General features: G+C 39.3%; 2 protein-coding genes across 3 annotated transcripts; both read right to left on the bottom strand.

Moving 5' to 3' along the window:
* Positions 1–2079: 2079 nt before the first annotated feature.
* LOC147233557 (uncharacterized protein C7orf57 homolog) lies at positions 2080–9060 on the bottom strand. Its single transcript, XM_086148509.1, has 8 exons — positions 8929–9060; positions 8086–8133; positions 7666–7842; positions 5968–6055; positions 5493–5622; positions 4385–4449; positions 4193–4293; positions 2080–3019 (listed from the first exon to the last, which is right to left on the bottom strand). Exons 2-8 carry the CDS (start codon positions 8126–8128, stop codon positions 2958–2960), a joined length of 666 nt encoding a protein of 221 aa, XP_086004635.1. The 5' UTR covers positions 8129–8133; positions 8929–9060; the 3' UTR covers positions 2080–2957.
* A 1127-nt stretch (positions 9061–10187) lies between these two features.
* Positions 10188–19505, bottom strand: LOC147233556 (four and a half LIM domains protein 2-like). 2 transcript variants are annotated; one of them, XM_086147519.1, is made up of 6 exons: positions 19379–19505; positions 17240–17419; positions 15981–16155; positions 14657–14826; positions 12143–12329; positions 10188–10723 (listed from the first exon to the last, which is right to left on the bottom strand). In XM_086147519.1, the coding sequence occupies exons 2-6, from the start codon at positions 17393–17395 to the stop codon at positions 10575–10577; spliced, it is 837 nt and encodes a 278-aa protein (XP_086003645.1). In that variant the 5' UTR covers positions 17396–17419; positions 19379–19505; the 3' UTR covers positions 10188–10574. The 2 variants fall into 2 exon arrangements, with proteins under 2 accessions (XP_086003645.1, XP_086003644.1); XM_086147518.1 differs by having other exon boundaries at positions 19318–19452.
* Between the last annotated feature and the right edge of the window lie 2042 nt (positions 19506–21547).

The following is a 21547-nucleotide window of genomic DNA, read 5'->3' as shown; positions in this document are numbered from 1 at the left end:
TTACACTGAGTTGTCAGGTGAACGTCTCCTCACTATAAACAACGTCTGAGGGGTGTTGTCTTTTAAAAAGCTGCCGTCAGGTTCTTTGAGCACATTTGAAAAGCAGACACCGTTTGCAGGTAAAAGGTGGGGGGGGGGGGGGAGCTAGGGGGTGCTCACATTTTGTAATTTCATGCCACTAAATGTTCCAGCTACTGTTTCTGTCAAGAGTCATGGTGCTGACTGGCTGGCGGGGGAGAAGGGCAGAGTATTTCTAACAATCTCTAACACTGTACCTGAATACTGAAGGTTGTACAAATAAAAGCATTTTTTCAAAGCAAACAATATTGAACCATGATACAGTCACCATTCCTCGTACCTCAACGACACCGTCACCATCACATGAAACGAGAGAGCGTCTAGTTCGGAAACGCGCCCGATGCTTGTCACCGCCGTGTAAAGTAGAAATGAGGGTTTGCATGGAGTTCAGTGAAAGGTGAGGCGTTTACTGGATGAGGATTTCAAAGTGTGGGGTGGGCACGCCCCCAGACAGGCGCTGGAATAAAGTACCGCCAGCTGAATATCATGTGGCTTTGAATGTTCGACCGGAGATCATAAAATGAGTCTGACGTGAGTTAAAAGCTAGAAATGATGTGAGAATATTTGTCACTTCACAGCAGTGTGTAAAGAAATTGAATGAAAAATTTGCAAGAAATGACAGAGATCAGAATAATAGTTGGTAAAACGGGGGACCTTTTAAGGTCGACCACATTGGTGGTTCAACTAAAAACTTTCTTCAATCAAAATGTGGATTTACACCCATCTTTAAGCGCACGGTATTTAATTTTCATTCAAAAAATGTTCTCTAATTAGTTCCGGTTTCTCTTGCTAAATAACTTTGCCCACATGCACGTGAGGTAAATTATAAAAACCAAAGTAATATTGTTTTGCAGCCCCCTCCCAGGAGCGCCGCCGCCACACTGGAAACCTGTCCTGGAGGACAAAGTCGGGGCTTACGTTTTCTTTCCAGCTCCTTCCCATCATTTTCAATTTTTCTCTCCAGACGCGCGTCTGTAGGATTAGGATTTCCCCCGTCACTGTCGCATCGATGGCAAGGAAAATAAATAAGTAAAAGCTGTTTAAATGACTGAAGGCGCGACTGTCTGTCAAATGTCACGGGAATCTATTACATTTCCTGGATGTTCTGACAGTCAAATTAATGTGCCAGCGAAAGCATCGGTTACATCGTGAGGTGTTCCTGAACAAACCCCTGCGCCTTCTTCATGTTCCGAGGTGTGTGCGGTTGATAATACTTGATCCGAGCTCGTCTGAAGGCCGTGCACGAACACTGAAAAAAGTTCTCTTACTTGCCGTCTAACGAAGTGGAAACGCTGCATGGGCAGGGTAAAACTGCTTGGTTGGCATGTTCAGAACTCACTATTAAAAACACTCAGTGGTCCCGGGGACTGGCGTCGTGTTGGACTTTCAGCTTGCTTGTTCTGCAGGAGATTTCAGTAATGGTTCCCAGGGCGCTTCATCTGTTGCGACGTCGCCCTGGAGGAGAGCGAGAGATAGAGCCGCACCTTTTGAGCGGACAGCAGGGTTGCTGACATGTCTGGAGCGCCATCAAACGCTTGGCCTGTGGTTAATTTAGCGAGGGGCTTCCTAATTGGGAGCGATGAATTTACAACACAGATTGGTGTTTCTTGATCTGCGGCTCAAAAGGATTCATCCCGCGTATTGGAGGGAACCCTTCGCCCAGATGCAACGTGCAGCGGGGGTTCTCAGATGAAGGTGCCAGACTCTCCTGACCCCGCTAGCCCTAATTCGGCTACAGAAACGTCTCCTGACACACAAAGAAGCTTTTCCAAATGTTAATCTGCTAAGAAAACTGCAGCAAACCCTGTCGCTTAGGGTCAGTTTGAAACTGCGCTCATATTGCTGCGATTTCCTTCAGATTTTAGCCTATTCTTAAGACATTTCGCCCAATTTCAGATTTCATTTTAAATAATCCTGAGATACATTTTGATATACGGAGGAGGAATTTTACATGTTTCGCCAATGTGCACAAGTCGGTTTCCCCCCAAAAATTCCAATTGATTTTTGCTGAAAAAAATTACCTGACAACTACTGAACTGTCCAACCTGAACAACTGTAAAATAATAATACAGTTATTGAGCTTTTCAAACAAAGGTTTTCATTTGAAAATAAGAGAATAAAAAGTAATTTCCTACTGTTTAGTAAAATTGTTAACAATAACCAATAAAAGACTACCTCTATATTGATCTGGACTATCTCGGTTACTAATATTCTGGGAAATATTCAAGAGAAACCCTTTTGCAGAGCAACAAGCTGAAACTCCTGTTTGGCCAATTTTTTAAGCAAACCTGCTGATGGCGAGGGGTCTCTGCTGCAGGCCGGCTATAACCACACACCCGCGGCCCAAACGCACATCTGTGACTTCCCTTCAGAAAGCACTGAGTCCAGATGAACACAAACACATCACGTTACTGAAAAACAGCAGATTAGCACAAACACTTCTAATATGTACTCGATCTTCATACAACCAGGAAGGGAAACTAACACCAGCTGCCGGGAGCAGCCGCAGACGCTTATTTTGGGTTGAAATAAAGTCAAGTCGTCAAAATGGCAAGTTGTAAAATGTCCGAATTAGTTTCCTGCCCTGCTCACAACTCGTCTTTCAAATCGAGAAACCTTTTTTTTACAGAAATAAAAATTACAGCGACACATCTACTTGTCAAAACCTGTGTGATTTTTTTTTTTTGTTGTTGAACAAATCAGAGCAAATAAATAAAGGACAGTAGCCTTGCATCAACACGAGTACCAAAACTAGTAGTCAGTGGATGTAAAATAAACGTGTGTGTTAATCCAAGAGGAGGCGTTGTGGCGTGTCTGTGGATGTGTGACCCCGTGAATCCAACGACCCTCTTCTCCTGGGAGCGGCCGCCTGAAACACACTACTCCAGATCGTCCGCGTCCAGCTCCGACACCACGGTGCTGGTTTGCTCTGAGGTCACGCCTGGAAATGAAAACACAACATCAGTCTCTGGAAATTATCCCTTATTTGTGCATGTTTGCGATAAGGGTTGGGGTTCACTTCTATACCGCAGGTCCACAGGAAATGCTACTCCGGCATGGCGAGGGCGGTTGCTCTTGTTAATACGAGTCCGTTAACAAATTTCCCACGGTGATTGTGCGGTTACGCAGACTGAGCTGGAGGTCATGTGACCCTGGCATACTAAAAATCAACCACGGAAACTAAGGTTGAAATAAATGTCCGACGAGCACGTCCTACTTTTATCAGACTTTCTAATGAAACACGCTGAGTTTTTTTTTCCTTCTCACTGTCTAAATTATGTTCTCTTTTTCTTTTTTCTTTTTTCCAAAAAACTCAAATAAAGTATGATTTTTTTTGTTTGTTTTTATGTGGTTTTGTATGTTTTGCTCTTTCGGTTTAATGTAAAGCCTTGCATAAAAAGGAGGCTTTTACTTTTACACTGCAATATCCAATCAGGATTTAAACACTGAGTGAGTGAGTGAGTGAGTGAGTGAGTGAGTGAGTGAGTGAGTGAGTGAGTGAAGTGGTGAAAGATACAAAAGTACAAAAGTGAGCCACACCCATGACTATATGTCAAACAAAAATGTCACTGCCAGACTGGAGATGACTGGGCTAAGGGGACCAGTGAGTCTGGATTTGACTTTGGAGTCTCTTTAAACTGACGAGCCAGTTAGACGAAAACAAATGGTTCATTTTAAACATATGCGCACTTCTACCTGTGCCTGTTAAACCCTATATAGTACATTTTTATTTAAGGAAAAATATGTCACTCTCAGCTCGTTGTGGGAGACTCTTCATTACCAGGCAGGAGTGGAGTGATTCTTGGATTGTCTGCCATGCTGTTCAGATTTTGATGTATAGACGGTGGCTCCTGAGTATCGTTATTTTAATTTATTTCCAGATGGCACAGCATTAGGCTGACATGTGGCTGGACTATGACGTTCCAATAAAGCTGCTTTTTATCAAGCAGATAAGTGTCTCCAAGCAGCGATAAATTTGAATTCGCCGAGTGCAAAACGTAATTGTTCCAATCAGTTTAAAATGTAACACTCGTCAGGTTTTAGAGGGAAAGAAAACAAGCTTTTCAAATAAAGACAGGCAGGGTTACGTTCTATTTGATCAAAATTGTCATACTTGATGCGTCATCATCAGTGGGAGACTTCTTCTTGTCCTCCATGTAGCCGTGACTCAAGAGCTTGGACATGCTGACAGGGGGGGCTTTCTTATCATGAGACCTGAGGAGGCAACAGAGGACCCATCCGTCATCTCTGCACCCGTTGACCACCCACTGGAGTTGGAATATGAGGCACGGCGGGATTCACTCACGTTCTCTTATATTTGCTGTTTAGAGACAGACCTTCCATCTGGCTAGTGGTGCCATCAGGGGAAGTCTGCAAGATAAAGACAAGTTCATGGGCAAACGTTTGCCAGTGTGGGCACAGGGAGATGTAGCGGAATGGACTGATGAAGATGAGCAGGTGGGCTGGACCTGGGTGACGCAATACTTGTGAAATAAAGAGAAAGCCAGAAGGAATTAGTCATGCAGTGAAAACGGCTGAAGGAAACACCCACTTTATCCTTAAAGCAACAACAACTAATTAATTGTCTATGGATTTCATACCTGTAAGAATTGAAATTGAGTTTCTCATACATTAGGGTCACCTGTCGACGTGCTACGTCACTCATATACTTTCAATATTAGATCAACTTTTCTTCCAGAACGTATCCTTTGAAATGACATCGGTCAAAATGAATAAACAGCTACTACTCACCCTTGGATAAACTGCACATCAACAAACACATGATAAAATATGAATAACAATTTAATATTTTGATCCTGCTTGAATTCTTAGCCAGCAGTAGGACAGTATTGACATCAGACAGTGAGTCGCCTTATTTTCATTTTTGGTAAGTTTCAATAAATTGATTTCTTAATGGCTCTAAAAGTGGTCAGAAATGTTTGAAATGTCAAAGGTGATCCCTTAAGTATAATAGAACAAAATAAATACCAATATTCACAATCCAAATATGCAAACTTGCAGTCATACAGATGTAAAAAAAAAAAAAAATCAAATTTAAAAAGCTAACCTTTGACAATTTTAACTGGTCTATGTAAAAATCAAACCCACAGTGATTCAACTAATTGTTGGTGCTCTATAAGTAAAATACGTGTTTCCTTAAAAACCAAAATAAAGCCAGTGATATAATGTGGGCGAAAGGTATTAAAAGTACAGTGTGACAACTTACATTATTTGTCGTTAAAAAAAAAAAAAAAAAAACACATTGCAGTTAAATTAAACTACAAACCAATCAAAGAAACCAAATGAATTCTGAGGAAAATGGGATGCGCTAATGGAGAGAACTCAATGTGGCGATGTGATGAAAATAACTGAAAAAGATGGCAGACATCGACATGGGGCGACTCGTGGTTCACCTTCTCTTTATCATGGGTAAAGCTATCAGTCTCTCTTTCCCAGCTCGAACAGTTATCAGTGCCAAAGGGTGCAGCCAGCAGCTGCCGGCCGCCCTTCACCTGGCTGTCAGGAGATGTAGCTTTGCTTCCGCTGTAAGTACAAAACCGTGGTGACAGACCATGTGACACCAGCAGCAGCCACTCATTACATTCTGGGAAACTTTGCTGGCAGCCAAAGCATTTCAAAACTTCTGCCTCGTTCTTAAGACATGGAATTGGACTGATGAAACACTGATGACGAGATTCTGCATGTTTCTCTAACAAAGTTAACCCGAAGTTTAATTAAACGTCTGGATTCTGAAATGAATTCTATTAATCTTTTTTTGAATCACGCTTCAGGTAAGAGAAGTGAGGGGGAAACCAAACAAGACGGCTTGTCTGAAGGTACTGCCTCACGTAGCTGGATTAATAGCACACGTTTCAACAGTATCGTTACCTCTTTGACTCGTCTTCTCCGAACCAGTTAGATGGAGAGTAAGTAGGCCCAGGCTTTTGATCCGAATCCACATCATGACTCAACAGCCCTGCAGGGAGGAGCGGGCATGTATGAATAAAACAGTAGTAAAAAAGTAGGAGAGGAGAAGATCTATAGACGCTAGTAAGATCTGCTCTAAGTCAATTGTATTACAGTATATTGAAAAAATGCCCTCAGTAAGGAAAAAAAAATGCAAATCGGAATTTTTTTATATTTTCATTGACTTTTAGGCAGATGACATCTTTGTCCCCATACTAATTTCAGCACATGATACTGCTGATCTGTCTTCACAACCAGCTGAACAGGCTACAAATCAAACAATGCATCAGTCAGTCATTAAAGGGACAGTTCATCCCAAAAGAAGAAAAGTGTTTTCCCTGTCAACTGCGGTGGAGTATCATCTGAACTCACAGAGGACAAACTGTTCGGTTAATATTTGCTTATGTTAAGGGCTGACACCAGTCTCCACCTCCATGGAAGAAATCCAAGCATCTAAAACTTCATCAGCATTCTGACATGACTGTGCAAAACAAAACTCTCCAAAAGGTCCTGAAGATTACAGCAGTCGGGACACTTTTGTTCTCACGCACCCTTTTAAGAACACTCCCCGATAAGAGGGAACTAAAAATAAAACTACCTCCTTTCCTGAACAAGAATTATACCAAAACCACTTTCAAACTCCACTTTCTTAACAATAACCAATTCTTCATCAATTTACAATCTTCTTTCCATATTACTAGTACTGTACTCTATTATCATCCAGTCATTTGAGAGTGTAACAGCAGTGAGGGTGGGGGACGATGTATTTTCACTGTTCTGTGTGTGAAGTTACACGGTGGTTCTTTGCGTTTCTGTCATCAGCACTCAAAGACCCCGGTGTGTAAAGCAAGGAAGTTGTGCATCTTGTATTGAAGAAGTGCTGAACAGATGGAGACAGTGTTTCTGTCAGCTCAATGTGCAAACTAAACACAGTGAAATCAGCAATGATGCACTTTGTTTGAACAAAAGGGGCTGCTGAGATATTTCTGGAGTAGGGTCTTTGCTTTCAGGTGCAGGACTGATAAGCCACTCGTTCAAGATTTACATTTCAAATAGTTGAGCCACATGTGGCAACGTCAAACAGTTGAGATGGGATTGTTTTTTACTTTCAAAGTAACTTTCGGAACCTCTTCAGTATCATATCCACTGTGGGCAGGGTAATCCACAAGGAAGAAGGAGAGATTTATTGTTACCTGAAAACCACTGGATATTGAAAATATTCTAGATATATGATTTAGAATTATTATCATTACACAACTGCCAAACTGGGAGCGAGGAAGACATGGTGACTTGGAAATCACAATGTTGATGCCAAAGGAAACCAGTTTATGCACTTCTGTGTTTGTTTTTTTTTTGTTTCAATGCAGCTCAAATTGATGTCATCTTTATAATTCACCAGACAAAATGTTTCTGTGTATTACTGAAATGTGTTCTTTAATACCTTCACCAAAATATAGGACATACATTTATGAAATTAAAAAGGGCTCTAATTTTTATATTAACTTTTAGCCCATACTATAGTCCTGCTGTCAGTCACTCATTGTGGTTAAATTAAATAACATTCATATAGATGTAGAGATTCGTTTTTTTTTTCCTCAAACCAAACAACTGAGAATTCACCTTTATGCCCTCCTTGTTTGGCAAGCTTGACGTAGTCCGAGTCCGTCTCAAATATCCCGACCCGCCGTCCGCTAATCCTCTCCACCGCTGGAGTGTTTTCATCAGCACTCTGGGACAGACCCGGGATCTGGGAGGTTGGTCCAGTCACGCCACTAAGTGTCGCTCCGGGCTTTATGCCTACAATGAGCAGAGAAATACATTAGCTCTCTCTGCTTCATCACTTTGTTTACAAGCTAATTAATGCTTCTGAGGAATACTGAGAAGATGCAAACCCATGGAGTGCTGCACATGCAACCAGCATAGCTGAAAATCCATTTTCCCCCATTGGGGTTTTGCCTTAGTTATGCAAATTTTAAAGTTTTCTCTAAAGGACCGTGAAATACATCACAGCCATCATGTACAGTGACGCCCGTGTGTTACCTCCAGGCTTGGTCCTCCGGTGGTTGGGTACTGCAGCACTCATTTCAGCTGAATAATCATAATAATAATGAGAAGAGAATAATTCATTCCAATGCATCTGCATACATGCAAGCTCTAAGTCTGACTTAAGGCAATTTCTTCAACAGCAGCAGCATATTGAGTTTACATATGCACAACTCAAATAGCTTTTCCTTTTGAAATGTTCAATTCTTAACAGGACAAGGACAAACAACATGGCAAATACATTTAGATCTAGAGAGTGTCCAACTAAGAAAATTACGAACATATGGAAGTCGTGAATCGCTCATGAAAAGCCTAATTAACGCGTTTTTTAATTTGAATTAAATTTTGTGGAGCGTTTAGAGCAGCTAGAGGCAGCAGCGCCCCCTGTCTGTGATGCTACAAACGACAAAACCAGCATCAAATTATTATTATCATTCTGTTTAGGAAAATAGTATTGGGGCGAAATTAACCTGTTTTGCATTTAAATGCGTGCGAAAGAAGCTACAAGGATGTCTTCCCGATTGCACTCATTATCGATGTGAGCCAAATTAGCTTAAGCTCGCGTTTGCGGACTTGAATGAATGAGTCAGATTTCAAGATGGATATAAATTTGGATACAGCACATAAATACCGATTAATTATGACGGAGAAAAACCCATGGCGAATCTCTTCCGAGAGATGTTATCTGTTTAGTTTAACACTGCATTGTCGCTAACAAAGCATAGCTAATTCGGTTAGCCGGCTAGCTAGTTACCCCAACGTCAACCCGTTGACTTCGTTGCAGCCACGCATTTTAAAAGTAAGAGACAAATATCAGTGCTTCAAAAAAGCAGCTCTTACATTTATTGTTATTTTTAACTGGCTGTGTTAGCTTAAAGATGTGTCCCAGTTAAATGCCGTTATCCTCTTCTTAGTCTTCTTCTTCAGCAGACACCGGGCGAGGACTCACTTCCTGTGGCACCTGCTTCCCACTTCCGGTGGTTCAGCCAAAGATCGTATATTAGGTGCTGCTGTCTTACTCGACTTTATTTTGAAGGATGTCACGCCAACACTCTCAATAAATGAAATACTAGCAGAGCCTTGATTTCTGATAGAGTGGAAACTCAGGGATTTCCAGCTGCTTCACCAAGATTGATTCAATGATGAACTGAGGGTCGAGTCTTTATTTCCATAACAAACTTTAACTTGCGGATAATCAATGTTCCCTTGTCTTTAAAAACAAATGTGGTCATATGTCTTGCACAAAACATTGTGACTCGTGGCATAAAAACGTAGCCCACAGATTTACTTATTGTAATTTATGATAAGGGGAGGCTGATTTGCTGTGACGACCCATAAATGGGGGCTGTCGAAAGGAAAAGAGGAAGATTTAAAATAATTTCATTTACTGATGAAGACATATCTGACTGCTTTGTAGTTGAAGAAAAAGGAAAAATTCGATTTGGAAAAGCAGAGAAAGCTGCCAAAGTGTGTAACATTAATGTAAAAGTGTTCAAATAGTATTCTCTATCAAAAGGATTTAATCAACTTATTTAATATCTACCACTTTATTAGATTTTGTTTAATTAACTTTATTTAGAAATATGAAATTTGTCATTTTTCAATTTTGTGAGTGTCTTGAATCTGACACATCAAAAGAGGATGGCTCAAACCAAGAAATATGACAGTCAGCTGGATAGTCTGTGTTTCCTCTCAATGTCCAATACTGCATACCAGATTGGGAGAAAGAACACACATGGTTTATCTTGATCCCTTCATTCATTGATGAATTATTGACATTTGAACTCTGTGAATTCTTTCAAGGTAGGACTGATAATGGTTGACATCAGATGACTTTGCTTGATCTGCATGGCATTAGCTGCAAATATTATTAGAAACGGTCCATATCAGCTAATTTTCAGCTTTCAAAATAGTAAATTTTTTTTTTTTTTTTTTGTCATATACCGAAGACTTGTCACATTGGTCGAATAGCCTGTCGATATACTGTCCAAGATTCTGATGACATTTCCCTCTGTGTGTAAATCATATATATACAATTAATGTTCCAGTTGTCACAACAGATAGAAATGAGTCTGAATTGAAGTGTATCGAATCAGAACACTTTTATTTTTTACAGATACAGATACGGATACAGATTTCCATGAACAAAATAGATGTTGTTAGAATGAACAAACTATTTATTTTAATGAAAGAACACAATAATACAACCATGATAACCTTTGTTTTTGCTCTAAAATATCTATTCTTATGTTGTTTTAGTTCCCCTCTAGAGGTTTCAAGAAGTGTTATGTTCCACAAAATACAAACCTACATTTTTGAATGAATGCTTATTTCCATGACTATAAAAGCAATTACGGCTTCGACATGCAGAGCAGGTTAATCTGTAAAAATCGTCGTCGGACACGACAAGCAAAGATCAGGTTAGATGGGATGGTGCTGCCGCCGCTCTTTGGACAGCTGCGTCTCTTTTCAGGCCCGGAGGCCGCTCACTCTCTGCCGCAGTCGGGGCACAAGATGTCGTCTTTGCACGTCAGGAAACCCCGGCCAACCAGGGACACACAGCACCGTTTGCAGTTGAAGCAGTCATTGTGCCACTGGCGCTGCTCAAACGAGATGTACTTACTGCCACCAAGACCTGAGACAAAAGAAGCAAAGTGAAGCCATGAGTAAACCTCGTGAAATCGCTAATGTAATAATCCGGTAATTGGCTGTTATTGGATGCACAGGATGAAAAAGGGAAGCATATGATCCGTCTGAACATCAGGCCATGTTAAATATGTCGGCTTGATATATGCGGCACGTGATTTGATCTTTTTTAAGTGCAAACCGAGATATTCAACATTTTATCTATTTTCGCCGGAGTTTCTGCTGTTGAGATCCATCCAGTTGTGACTCCACTTTTAAGGATATTTAAATGCATCAGCGCTAAAATGAAAATCTTGCATTCAACTTTATGTTTCTTGATCAAATTTATTTTGGAAATCCCTATAGTTTAAGCCATAGACAGTTTCAATGGAAGTTTGAGGAATGATGCCAGCAGTTGCAGTGCCAGCTGATGATCATTTTTATTTTTTTGGTACACACACGGAGAGGAGTTTGCAAAATCTCCGAATCCCTAAGTGCTTGGCCAGCACTCTCCACTCCCCGTGTGGAGACTCTGCAAAATTGCATCTTGTCACGGTTGACCAGCCACGGTCGCTTCGTCTCCATTCAAATAGTACTAGTTTCGACCTATTCTCTCCTCCTATTATTCACCTTTTTATTTATACATATTTTTTATTCGTTTTTGAATAAGAAACCAATCCGCTCTAATATTTGTGCTTTCAACAACCTTGCATATTTACCTAATGAGTCCTTCAGAATGTGAAAAATATCAAAAGAACAAGAGCAAATGTCTGAATGCGTTCAATAGACTCACTTAACGCACTACCTCTGATTTTTGATTTGAAATATAAAACAGAATTTCTTTGTACAGGATTTGTAAATTCAGACTTTTTATAACAGGATTTGGATCCCATCCTCCACAGAATTAAAAAAAATCTCGACAAATATCAATGAGAGTTCACTGTCATTCTTCACAGTTCTTTGCACGAGGTGGACTCTAATTTCATGAGCCTTGATAGTTTCCAAGAACTGCAACCACTAGTCCTCATTTCGGAAAGGCCGAACTTAATAATCATTTGCCATTTAGTTGTTGAATGAATTACAGATGTTAAATCAAATGAAAGGTTTGGAGCTGTTCCACACTGCATGTGCAGGCCATCCTCACGATTCGGATGAGACACACTTTTGGAAAGTTTTCAGTCCTTCTAATGGTTAGATTTCGGTTCACTTTCAGGTTGCAGGGTGACGACGAAATGTTTGCTTCGCAGACTAAAAGACTTCAAACTGCCTTGAAATTACAATATTGTTGTCATTTCATATGCTTTGACTTTTGTTCAGGTGTAATAACGGTTACATTTTTATTGACATCAAGATTATTGAGCTAAAAAAATAAAAAATAAAAAAAGCCGGAGGCATTTTCCGTCAGACACTTTAACAGGGGCGTACTCACCGCTGATCGGGGTGGTGCAATGAGCACATTTCTTTGCAAACAGGTTGCAGAAGCAGTCAAAGCAGTAGGCAAACTCGTCCCGGGAGGTGAAGCGCTGGCCAGCAAGCTGCAGCTTGCAGCCGGTGCAAACAAAGCACTCTTTATGCCAGGGCTGGTCACGATAGTTCACCCCTCCAGTGGTGATGGGCTGAAAGACATTGGCCGAGCAGCTTAAAACCACCGTTTCAATGTGCGGTGATACTTTCAGGAGTGTAACCGATATGAGAAACTGAAACGAAAATTTGAGAAAAAAAAAAGGGGACCGAGAAGCACCGGGGTAAATTTGATTTGGTTGAAAATACAGTTATTTAAAGGCAGAGTTGTACGGTCATGTGTTTGTGTGTAAGGGGGTGATTGTTTTTTTTTTTTTTTTTATTTACTTACTCCTTAATGACTTTGAGGCCTGAAGCGTAAACAGATTGTCAAAATAAATCCACTGGGAAATCTAAGCTTTTTCAGGTTGTTTTCTTTAAAATTCAGGGGTGATTCAAATAGAGTTAACTGTCAAACTATTTTGGTATATCTTAGATACATTTTAATTTCACAATCCTTACGTTTACATTTTTTTTACTGCAATGCGGACCGGTGCTTTCATAAGCAGAACACTATGACAAAAGTCAGCTTCAGGATGCTCACAAAATTGATTTGCTTTTTTTTTGTTTTTTTAGTGGAAAAGCCTTTGGGCATCAACTTTTAGCTTATACCAGAAATGTTCTGCATAGAAATGGATGTGGGGGTTCAGTGACTGAGTGAGAAATATATTCAAATCAAACGAGGACAATAAACATCAGAATTCGAATCAGAATTACAAATAAATCTTAAAACACATGTACCTTCTTGTTTCTCCTTCTTGTTTCTTACTGTTTTTACATATGTTCAGCCATATACTGTATCATATATGCATTTTCCATAGTGGTTATTATTATAGTCATACAAATACCATCAGACCCACAGGCTCTATATGTGAATTACAACTTGGCTACAAAAGCTGCTGATCCAGGTCTTCGTCAAGGTGACGCAGACTTGTTATTTATGCTTTTCATTTGTGACTGTGTGTGCAGCAGTTTCAAGAAGCTTCTTTATAGATGCAGAGCCTCTGAGCGACTTCAGATTGCTGCGTGACTTCATTCTTTCTTTTTAGTGCTGACTTAGTCACAGGAGAGCTACCATCTCACTGAACAGCTTTTAGCAGGAGGAAACGCCTCCAAATCCTGCCTGCCTGACCATCTGCTCTCTGGCGATAGCAGTCATGTGTCGCTCCTATTTCCCCCTTTCGCAGCGATAGGCATTTTGATAAATGTAAGGATGATTTGCTGAAAAAAGCTGAAAGGGAAGTTTCTTCTTCAGCCTCAGAAGGCAGGGAATCTACTTTAACCTTTAGACATGATTTCAGTTCAATGATTTATTCTGTCAAAGACATGGGCAGTTTTAAATCAATGTCGTTCACAATATCTATCGATTTCGTCTAATGTGTTTGTGTTTGTCTTAAAGCTCCCGCGGGAAGTTTGATACCAAAGGTTATCAGGGCTCATAAATGACTCCAAGTATTGATCTTAACTGCGGGATGGAGGAAATTCTTTTAACAGCCTTCTGGACAGCAAATGCATTGCATTTGAAAAATGAGATTCTAAACGCCGTTGTCCATATTACGATAAGCTTTTGAAATCTGGGGAACTCCTCTTACATATTTGCAAATATTCACCGGGTTTTTGCAGTGCACCCAGTTATCGACAGACCACTGAACCTCCGCTGGACCTTTAAGCGATGTTTTATCAGATATAGAAATCTTTAGCGATTCAAATCGGGATGAAAAAGAAGGAAATTTGAGTCATTCTCAACATCCCCATATTTCACAGATATTGTCCGGAGGAAGAATCCACATATCCAACTCAAGATCTTTGATTTCTGATTGGTCCACAACGCTATAAAATTTGAATTACTGTCAAACGTTTAAGTTATATGCTAAAGCCTGTTTTATCTTCAGATATGATAAGATTACTCTAAATGTATAAAAGCTACATGATAAACTCTTCCTGTATTTATGCTGTCAATCAGCTCCATGATTTCAGACTCAAGAAGCCTAATTCACATTTTCAACCAACTCATGCAGGAATCCAAAGCACGTTAGCATGAACAGCTGTAACACAAGCAAACTTTTAAATGCTATAAAGAAACATGCTGCCCTTTTCAGTTTACTGTCCTATTTATTGTTTTTCAATCACCCACTTCCCTGATGCATCATTTATTTTTTATGGTTGTTTAGATTCACTTGGCTCGCGGGATGGTCTGCATGCATATTTTCAACTGCAGCTGTCTGGAGCTTCGAATATATATTAGGTATATATCTTGCCTTTTGAGGCCGAATGAAACATCCAGGGGTTCATCCGGGAGACGAGCTTAAATATTTAAGATATTTACTTTGGCTCATGATTTTATGATCGATATGTTACACCAGTCTTTGTTTAATAACGTTACCTTCTTGCACTGGATGCACTGCTGAGCGAACTGCTTCTCGTAGCAGGACAGGCAGTAATTGTTGCCGTCCTTCTGGACGAAGCTCCTGGTGCCGATGGGTTGCTGGCAACGGTTGCAAGTGAAGCAAGTCTCATGCCAACTGTTGCCCTTATGCTCCATCTTTTTAGAGCCTGGGGTGTGTGTGTGTGTGTGTGTGTGTGTGTGTGTGTGCAGAAGATGGTGGGGGTGAAAAGAAGACATCTTTTAAGCAACAAAAGTCAATTTGGTGTAAATGTCAACACAAATTCTCATATCACTAAAAGCTTCTACGTCTTTGTTAGCGTCAAAACTCTGTAAATATGTAAACACACTCAATTATATAAGTCTTTTTCAAACATTATTACCAATAGATCGATAATCATTATTTATTTAAATCATGTAATGCAGCTTAGAAAACAATGTCCGGACACAGTGCCACTAAGAAAGCCAACCATTCAATGAAAATGTAATTTCATTTAAATTCATAAAGATAAAGAAGTGTTTTACGTCTTGAACGGTCCTAAATGGCGACAGCGATAAACAGATTACCAATTTTTATACGTCAAAGACCTTTAGATAAAGACCTATTGATCTTTAATGACCTGCACACCAAGATAGTCTATCTCTATGATCTGCGATGCTCTCGAATGACATGTGTTGCCTAGTATTCAAAGAAACACGCATATTTTTCAAGATTTGAGCACCTTTTCATAACTAAATCTGCAGATTGAGAGAATTTAGTAATGGTTCTTTTTTTTTTATGGATTTCGTCTAAGAAATGGTAATCTTACAAGAACCTCTTAGCTCCGTTCAAGGACCATTTTTAACTTCTGTTAGCTGCACCTTGTGTCTTATACACAGCCAATTAAACAAATGATCGTAAAAATACAGACGATTCAGAACTGGAAGCACTTTTCAATCACTTTGATTTATACATCCAATAAAATTTCATGGGCTTTCTAAGCCTCCTCTGATTGTAAAATCCCATAAATTTTAAGATGATATTGCAGATGATATTGCTGATGGATTACTTTTTTATTTTGAAAACACAAAAAACACAGTTGGATATGGCGCCTTCATAAATTCTTCAATGATGATATGTGCTCAACGGTAGTTCTTTTATAAATCAACAAATCTCAGGGGTGTGTTCCAAATTTTCAATGAATATAGATTTAATTAAATTTGGTAGACTTTATGTGGGTAATCGCAATGATTGGAACATTTGTGCAGGTATCGATCCTACCATGTTGTGCTTATGTAGATAACACGGTTGCTAGTTATGTAAACAATTTCTAATCCTCCTTACCTGGCATGATGGTCTTCAGGCAGGCATGGCACTTGGCAGAATACTCATTGCTGTAGCATTCAGTGCACATCAGCAAGTCATCCTTGGTGGCAAAGGGCCGATCGACAAGCGAGCGGCTGCATTTGATGCAGAGGAAGCATTCGCCGTGCCAGTGACGATCCTTGTACGACAGATCCTGCGGGTCAGAGAGAAGAAGATCTGGCTACAGACTGACCGGGACCTCATAGTGGTGAAGACAGAATGCAAGATACACCTGCTGGTGATCAACCATGTGTTGATCAGATGTATAATGGTGTGAAATTAACTGAATTTATTTCAAAGAATGTTGGAGGCGGCATTTAAATGCAGGCCATCTGATGCAGTATCTTAACTTACTTGAAACTTGAAATTCCCCATTTTTTTGTAAAACTTTTCTTTTTTTCATGTTTTTGGGGTATTTTCCTTATTGTTTTCATGAATCTTTTTCTAAAGTAATATATACTTTACCAAGTGCATCTCCCCAGGGTAGTGTCATTACAGTTTTCAATGTGGGTTTATTTGCCCTGGTTTAATTTTCACATATCTCATTCTCAAATATAAAACACAATTTCCACACCAGTTCTAAAACTAAAATATTGACCTATTTTGCCTCAACTTGTTTTTAAACTTTCTGCCAATGTTCTGACTTTGCATGCATTAATTAATTTGTTTCAAGGAAAGTGGCTCATCAAATTATTAAGGCAATACTTCATTAAATTATCCAGAGAAATTAGGCCTATAAATCCCTATTAATCTGGTGGGAAAAAATGAGAACAAAAATTTGGGATAAAAATGGAGAAGCGAGTAAACTGATTACTTTATTAGTTTATTTTTGTCTCTTTGTTTCTGTTCTGACCCTTGTTGTTGTTTTGGTTGTCAATTCTCACCCTTGCTGTTTTTTACTCATTCTGTTGTCTATTCTTATCCTTGTTGTTGTTCACTCTGCTGTCTGTTTATTTGTGGATGTCTATTAAATGTCTCTTTTATTTATATTGATGCTCATATTTCTTGATACTGTCATTGTTGAGCTGCTGTGACAAAAAAATTTCCCCTATGGAGATCAAAAAAAGTATATCTTAGCTTAACCATCACCATAGAGCAGACACCATATCTTTTTTTTTTTTAGTGGAAAAATTGCTGTACACTTAACGTCATAAAAAACTGCAGCCCGGGTTGAGGACTCTAATGCAATTGGTTATTTTGCGTTGTTCCCGCTGGGATCTGCCCTCGTAGATCTTCACCTTGGCTGTGCAGTTGATAAGCTTCTGGCACAGTTCACAGTTGTTGGAGAAGAGAGCCTCGTAGCACTTGATGCAGTAAGGGTTCTCCTCGCGCAGGATGTACTTCTGTCCATACAGAGACACCTTACACTCCGTACAGTCATGAGGCTCAACCATCTTGATTTCCTTGACCAGTCGTCCCTAAAAGGAAAGCATGACTATTTCAGAAAACACTCACTGTCTTCACTTGGAATTGGTTTCCTGTAATTGCAGAGTTGACCCATTTAAAGGGTGTTCAGTTGCATCTCATGATCACATGGTGTTTTAAATTCTATCATAGCCCCTTAAGTATGCAAATAGGCACTGAATGGCGCTCTATCGCAATTCCTTGAAAATAAATCGCGTTCAACGTACTACAAATTAGGCCAAGGAATGCTACAAACAGGCACGAAACTGGCAGTCGTAAATGTCTTTCACTACAATAATTGGCAAAATGTGATTTTCCAATCCGGTTGATTTTTTTTTCCTTATCAGTCTAAATTTAAGTCTACGGACTGAAAATTTCAGTGAATTTCAACAAAATTTCCCTCAGAAAAATTGGCAGCGACAACCATTCTGTGGTAGCCAAAAGAGCTGAGGAGAAGGACGGAGCAGATTGCGGGACGGAAAAGGGAGAAATATATGAACATGAAAACGATAAATCAATAGAAACAGCACAAGAAGAGCGAAATAGACATTCAATTATTTTAGCTTTGAAAATTAAATCTGCTGGATGAAGAGCCATTGATAAAACAGTCACATTTGATTACATGGAATCACAGAATTTTTACTTTTTTTTTAATAAGTCTATGAATATCAATTTAGGAACCAAGTAGTTGTGTAAACTAATTGATTAGTTGTTCCAGCTGTAGTAAAAATGTTTTTTAAATATCACCTTTGGCTTTTTGCATGAAATATTACGTGGCAATGAGAAAGTAATACCTGAGTATATGAAAGTTGTAAGTTTCATCCAAATCTTTCACTAAGATTAGAGTTTATACTGTTGAATCAAATTTTTAGGTGCTTAGAGTTTATAGTGCCTCATTTAGAAATATAACTGCTCAAACAAACAACAATTTTGCTTATTCTTTCTTCTGAAGTTAACTTCAAGTTTTGAAGAATGAAAAAGACACCTCAAAACCAGAACCTCTGCTGTTACAGGCTTTTACGACAGTTCAGAAGTCAGAATGTTTGTGTTTATCAATGAAATTTTAAAGAAATGTCCACCTCAACCTCTGGCTGGCAGCTGCTCGACGTTTCAGATCAGCTGAAAGTCGACATGATGTCATCGCATCGATGGCAGGCAAACAATTTTGCATAGAATCTTAATGATCTCGAATCATCTTTAATCAGATTTTAAAATAAGAGATTTATAGTCAGATCGAGATAAGATTATGAATTTTGTTTTACAAGTGTCTTGTTCCAAAAATGGTTTCAAATCCCCCTCGTGAGGATTAGATTATGTACGCCACAAACTTTTGTTTATTTTCCCTGCAGAAAATAGGCTTCCATTGAATCTAAGAGGTAAAAACAACTAAACTACCCCAAAACTTTACAATCTTAACAATTTTGTCAGCACATCTCTTAAGGCTGCGTCGGTACATCAATACAGAATGTAATGTTCTGTTTTTCCCTCTAACTGAGCCTTTCTTGGAGGTTTTTTTGAATCTCTCAAAGGAGATCTTCCTCGAACCTTTACTCTTCTTCTCTTTCGATTGTCAACATTTACGTCTGCCGCGTTCCCCAAAAATGGATTACTGTGCCCTCGCTTCTCTCGTACCTTTTAGAAAATCATCCCCAACCAAAACCTTGTTTAATCCGAATAAACCCCTAAACCCCTTTTTTTGGGGGATCGTAACGTTGCTGTGCAAATCCATAGCTCATGAAGAAGGATTGAAAATGTCATATGGGAGAATACAAGAAAACCATAACAGATTGTCGATTTTGTTTAGCTACAATGCAATCCTTTTCATGATAACTTTGACAAACCGTACGTCACAGCCTGATATTCTAATATTTTCCTCCATAACGTCCCCGAGAAGCAAGAGAAGTGTCAATACCTGATCCGGAGAAGGCAAGGGGAGATCGATCAGTGACGCCAGCGTGATGAAGAGATTTTACCTGTCAGGGCTTCTGAAGTGACAGAAGAAGTCTGAGAAGAAGATGAAGAGGAAGAGCCTTCCTGCAGATGCAGACTGGCGATTTCTGTCCAGCCTCGGAGTCCATCTGCTTTATAAGATTACGGCAGAATGTGACCCGGAGGAAGGTGGAGGCAGTGGTGTGACCTGAGTGGGCAGGTCAGTTTAAATACAGACACTATAAATTTGTGACGGAATGCTACGTTTTCAACAAATCTCAGTGTTTAAACCGTGGAACTTGCATTGAATGAACTACATGAATGTTGCAATAGTCAGAAAGAGACATTAAGTTAACCAGTTACTTATGATTAGAAAAATTTGTCCCGTTCGGTATGGATGACACGTGTGATAGTAAGACATAAGATATTAATATCAATAATAAACAAGATAATAAGAAAGAAATAAGAAAGTGTGATCGATGCCCTCTGACATTTCCCACCTTTTTATTTTTACAACATTTTAGGCAAAACCTGTGAAAAAAGTCCCAAACTTTTTTTTTGTTACCTTCAGCCTTTATAAGATATCAAACCTAAAGGGATATTATTTTACAGTCTTTGTGTTAAAATCATTATTTGCCATATTTGCCAAAGAAACGTGACTTTATTTTACTTTTACATCCGCACGTTTCTATTGATGAAGAATTTATTTGCTCTTCTCATGATTTATCATTTCTATGACTTTAATTTTTTGTAATTTTATGTCTCTAATTCTATTTCAGTGATTTTTTTTTTCCTGTTTTTTTTTTTTTCTCTTTTGCTCTCCACTGAGTTTCCTTAATGCTTGTGTTCTGCGATTTGCCTGGTAGGATTTTCAGCTCATTAATTGTTTCTATGACAACTTGTTTATCTCTTCTCACCGCTGTTATGTACCTTGGTAAAACAGACAAATGTTACCCGGGGCAAAGAACCGCAGGCATTTACTTGGAGTAAGAAAGGCTGGACTTTTCTGCAAATGAGTTTGGAAGGAGCCACAGAGAATTAATGGTCTGAGTTAGAGAAAACTCTTCCAGTCAGAGATTATGCAATTTGGATATGAGCTTAACAACTTAATTTGGTCGTACAGTGTACAGTTTGTGTGTTCGGTCATGTTTTCCGACCTCTACTGACCGGAAGGCACCCTAACATCACTTGCAGGCGTCAGACATCGGTTAATTAGAAGGTCAGGTCAATTTTGTTTTTTTTTTCCTTTTTTTATTTTCATTGATAGTGAGAAAAGACTTCCATATTCTTTCCTTATAAAGTCATATGGACAATTCAGTGTCCTGTGTGTGTGTGTGTGCGTGTGTGTGTGTGTGTGTATTCTTGTATTCCGGCTCTAATCTTAAACAAGCAAAATCAAATTGTGTATTCCATAGCGTTGTAAGGTTTCCTGTTGGTTTCATGAAGAATGTGGCTTTTCCAAGCCCCTGCAGGGTTTATATGCCCTCAAATTTGTTTGCTGGTATGGAGAGTTATTTCCTCCCAAGCTGACCCCGAATGTACGTGATCGAAGTCGAGTGACGCACTGTAGTTTTGTTTTTTTTTCTTTTTGAACCAGACGCAGGCAACGTGAGGCGACAGTCAGTCACTTGGATGCAAATAGAAGACTTGAGCTAATGTAAAACTACTTCTGTGCCAGCATGAGAGGAAATAACCGGGGTTCAGGGCTTCAAACTTCAAGAGGCAGTGCCACTGAAGGAATTTAAAGTTATTTGGGAAAAGCACAGAGTTCTGTTTTTTGCGTGTGCAAAAGGTTTAAGGTTGTTCAATGTCTTGAACTGGTTGTAATTACCTTGTCTGACCAAGGGCAGTTATTTCGGAGAAATGTGTCCAAGCTGCCTTTTCCTATTAACAATCATACATTTGCAATGGGATGAAATAGTCACAACGGGATGAAATATAAGAAATACAAGAATGATAAAATCCGAACAAAACTATGAAATATAAGAACCTCGTACATTTTTTTCTCTGGAGCTGTCAACTATTCAGGAAAGAACGAGACAACTTGAAAAATGCATAGATTCAACAAGCAGAAAGCTTGTTGAGTTTTTAGTTTGTTTCTTTGTATCAAACTTAATTTGTCAAATTGTCATATGAATGCAGATATGTCTGCAGTCTTAACAATGACCATCCACTGCCAGTCATATATCCATATACACAAATATACACATATG

Source organism: Fistularia commersonii, chromosome 6, assembly GCF_037954325.1.
Source record: "Fistularia commersonii isolate RoL2024-O1a breed Wild chromosome 6, RoL_Fcom_v1.0, whole genome shotgun sequence".
Classification (NCBI taxonomy): domain Eukaryota; kingdom Metazoa; phylum Chordata; class Actinopteri; order Syngnathiformes; family Fistulariidae; genus Fistularia; species Fistularia commersonii.
This window is presented reverse-complemented; position numbering and strand designations above follow the sequence as displayed.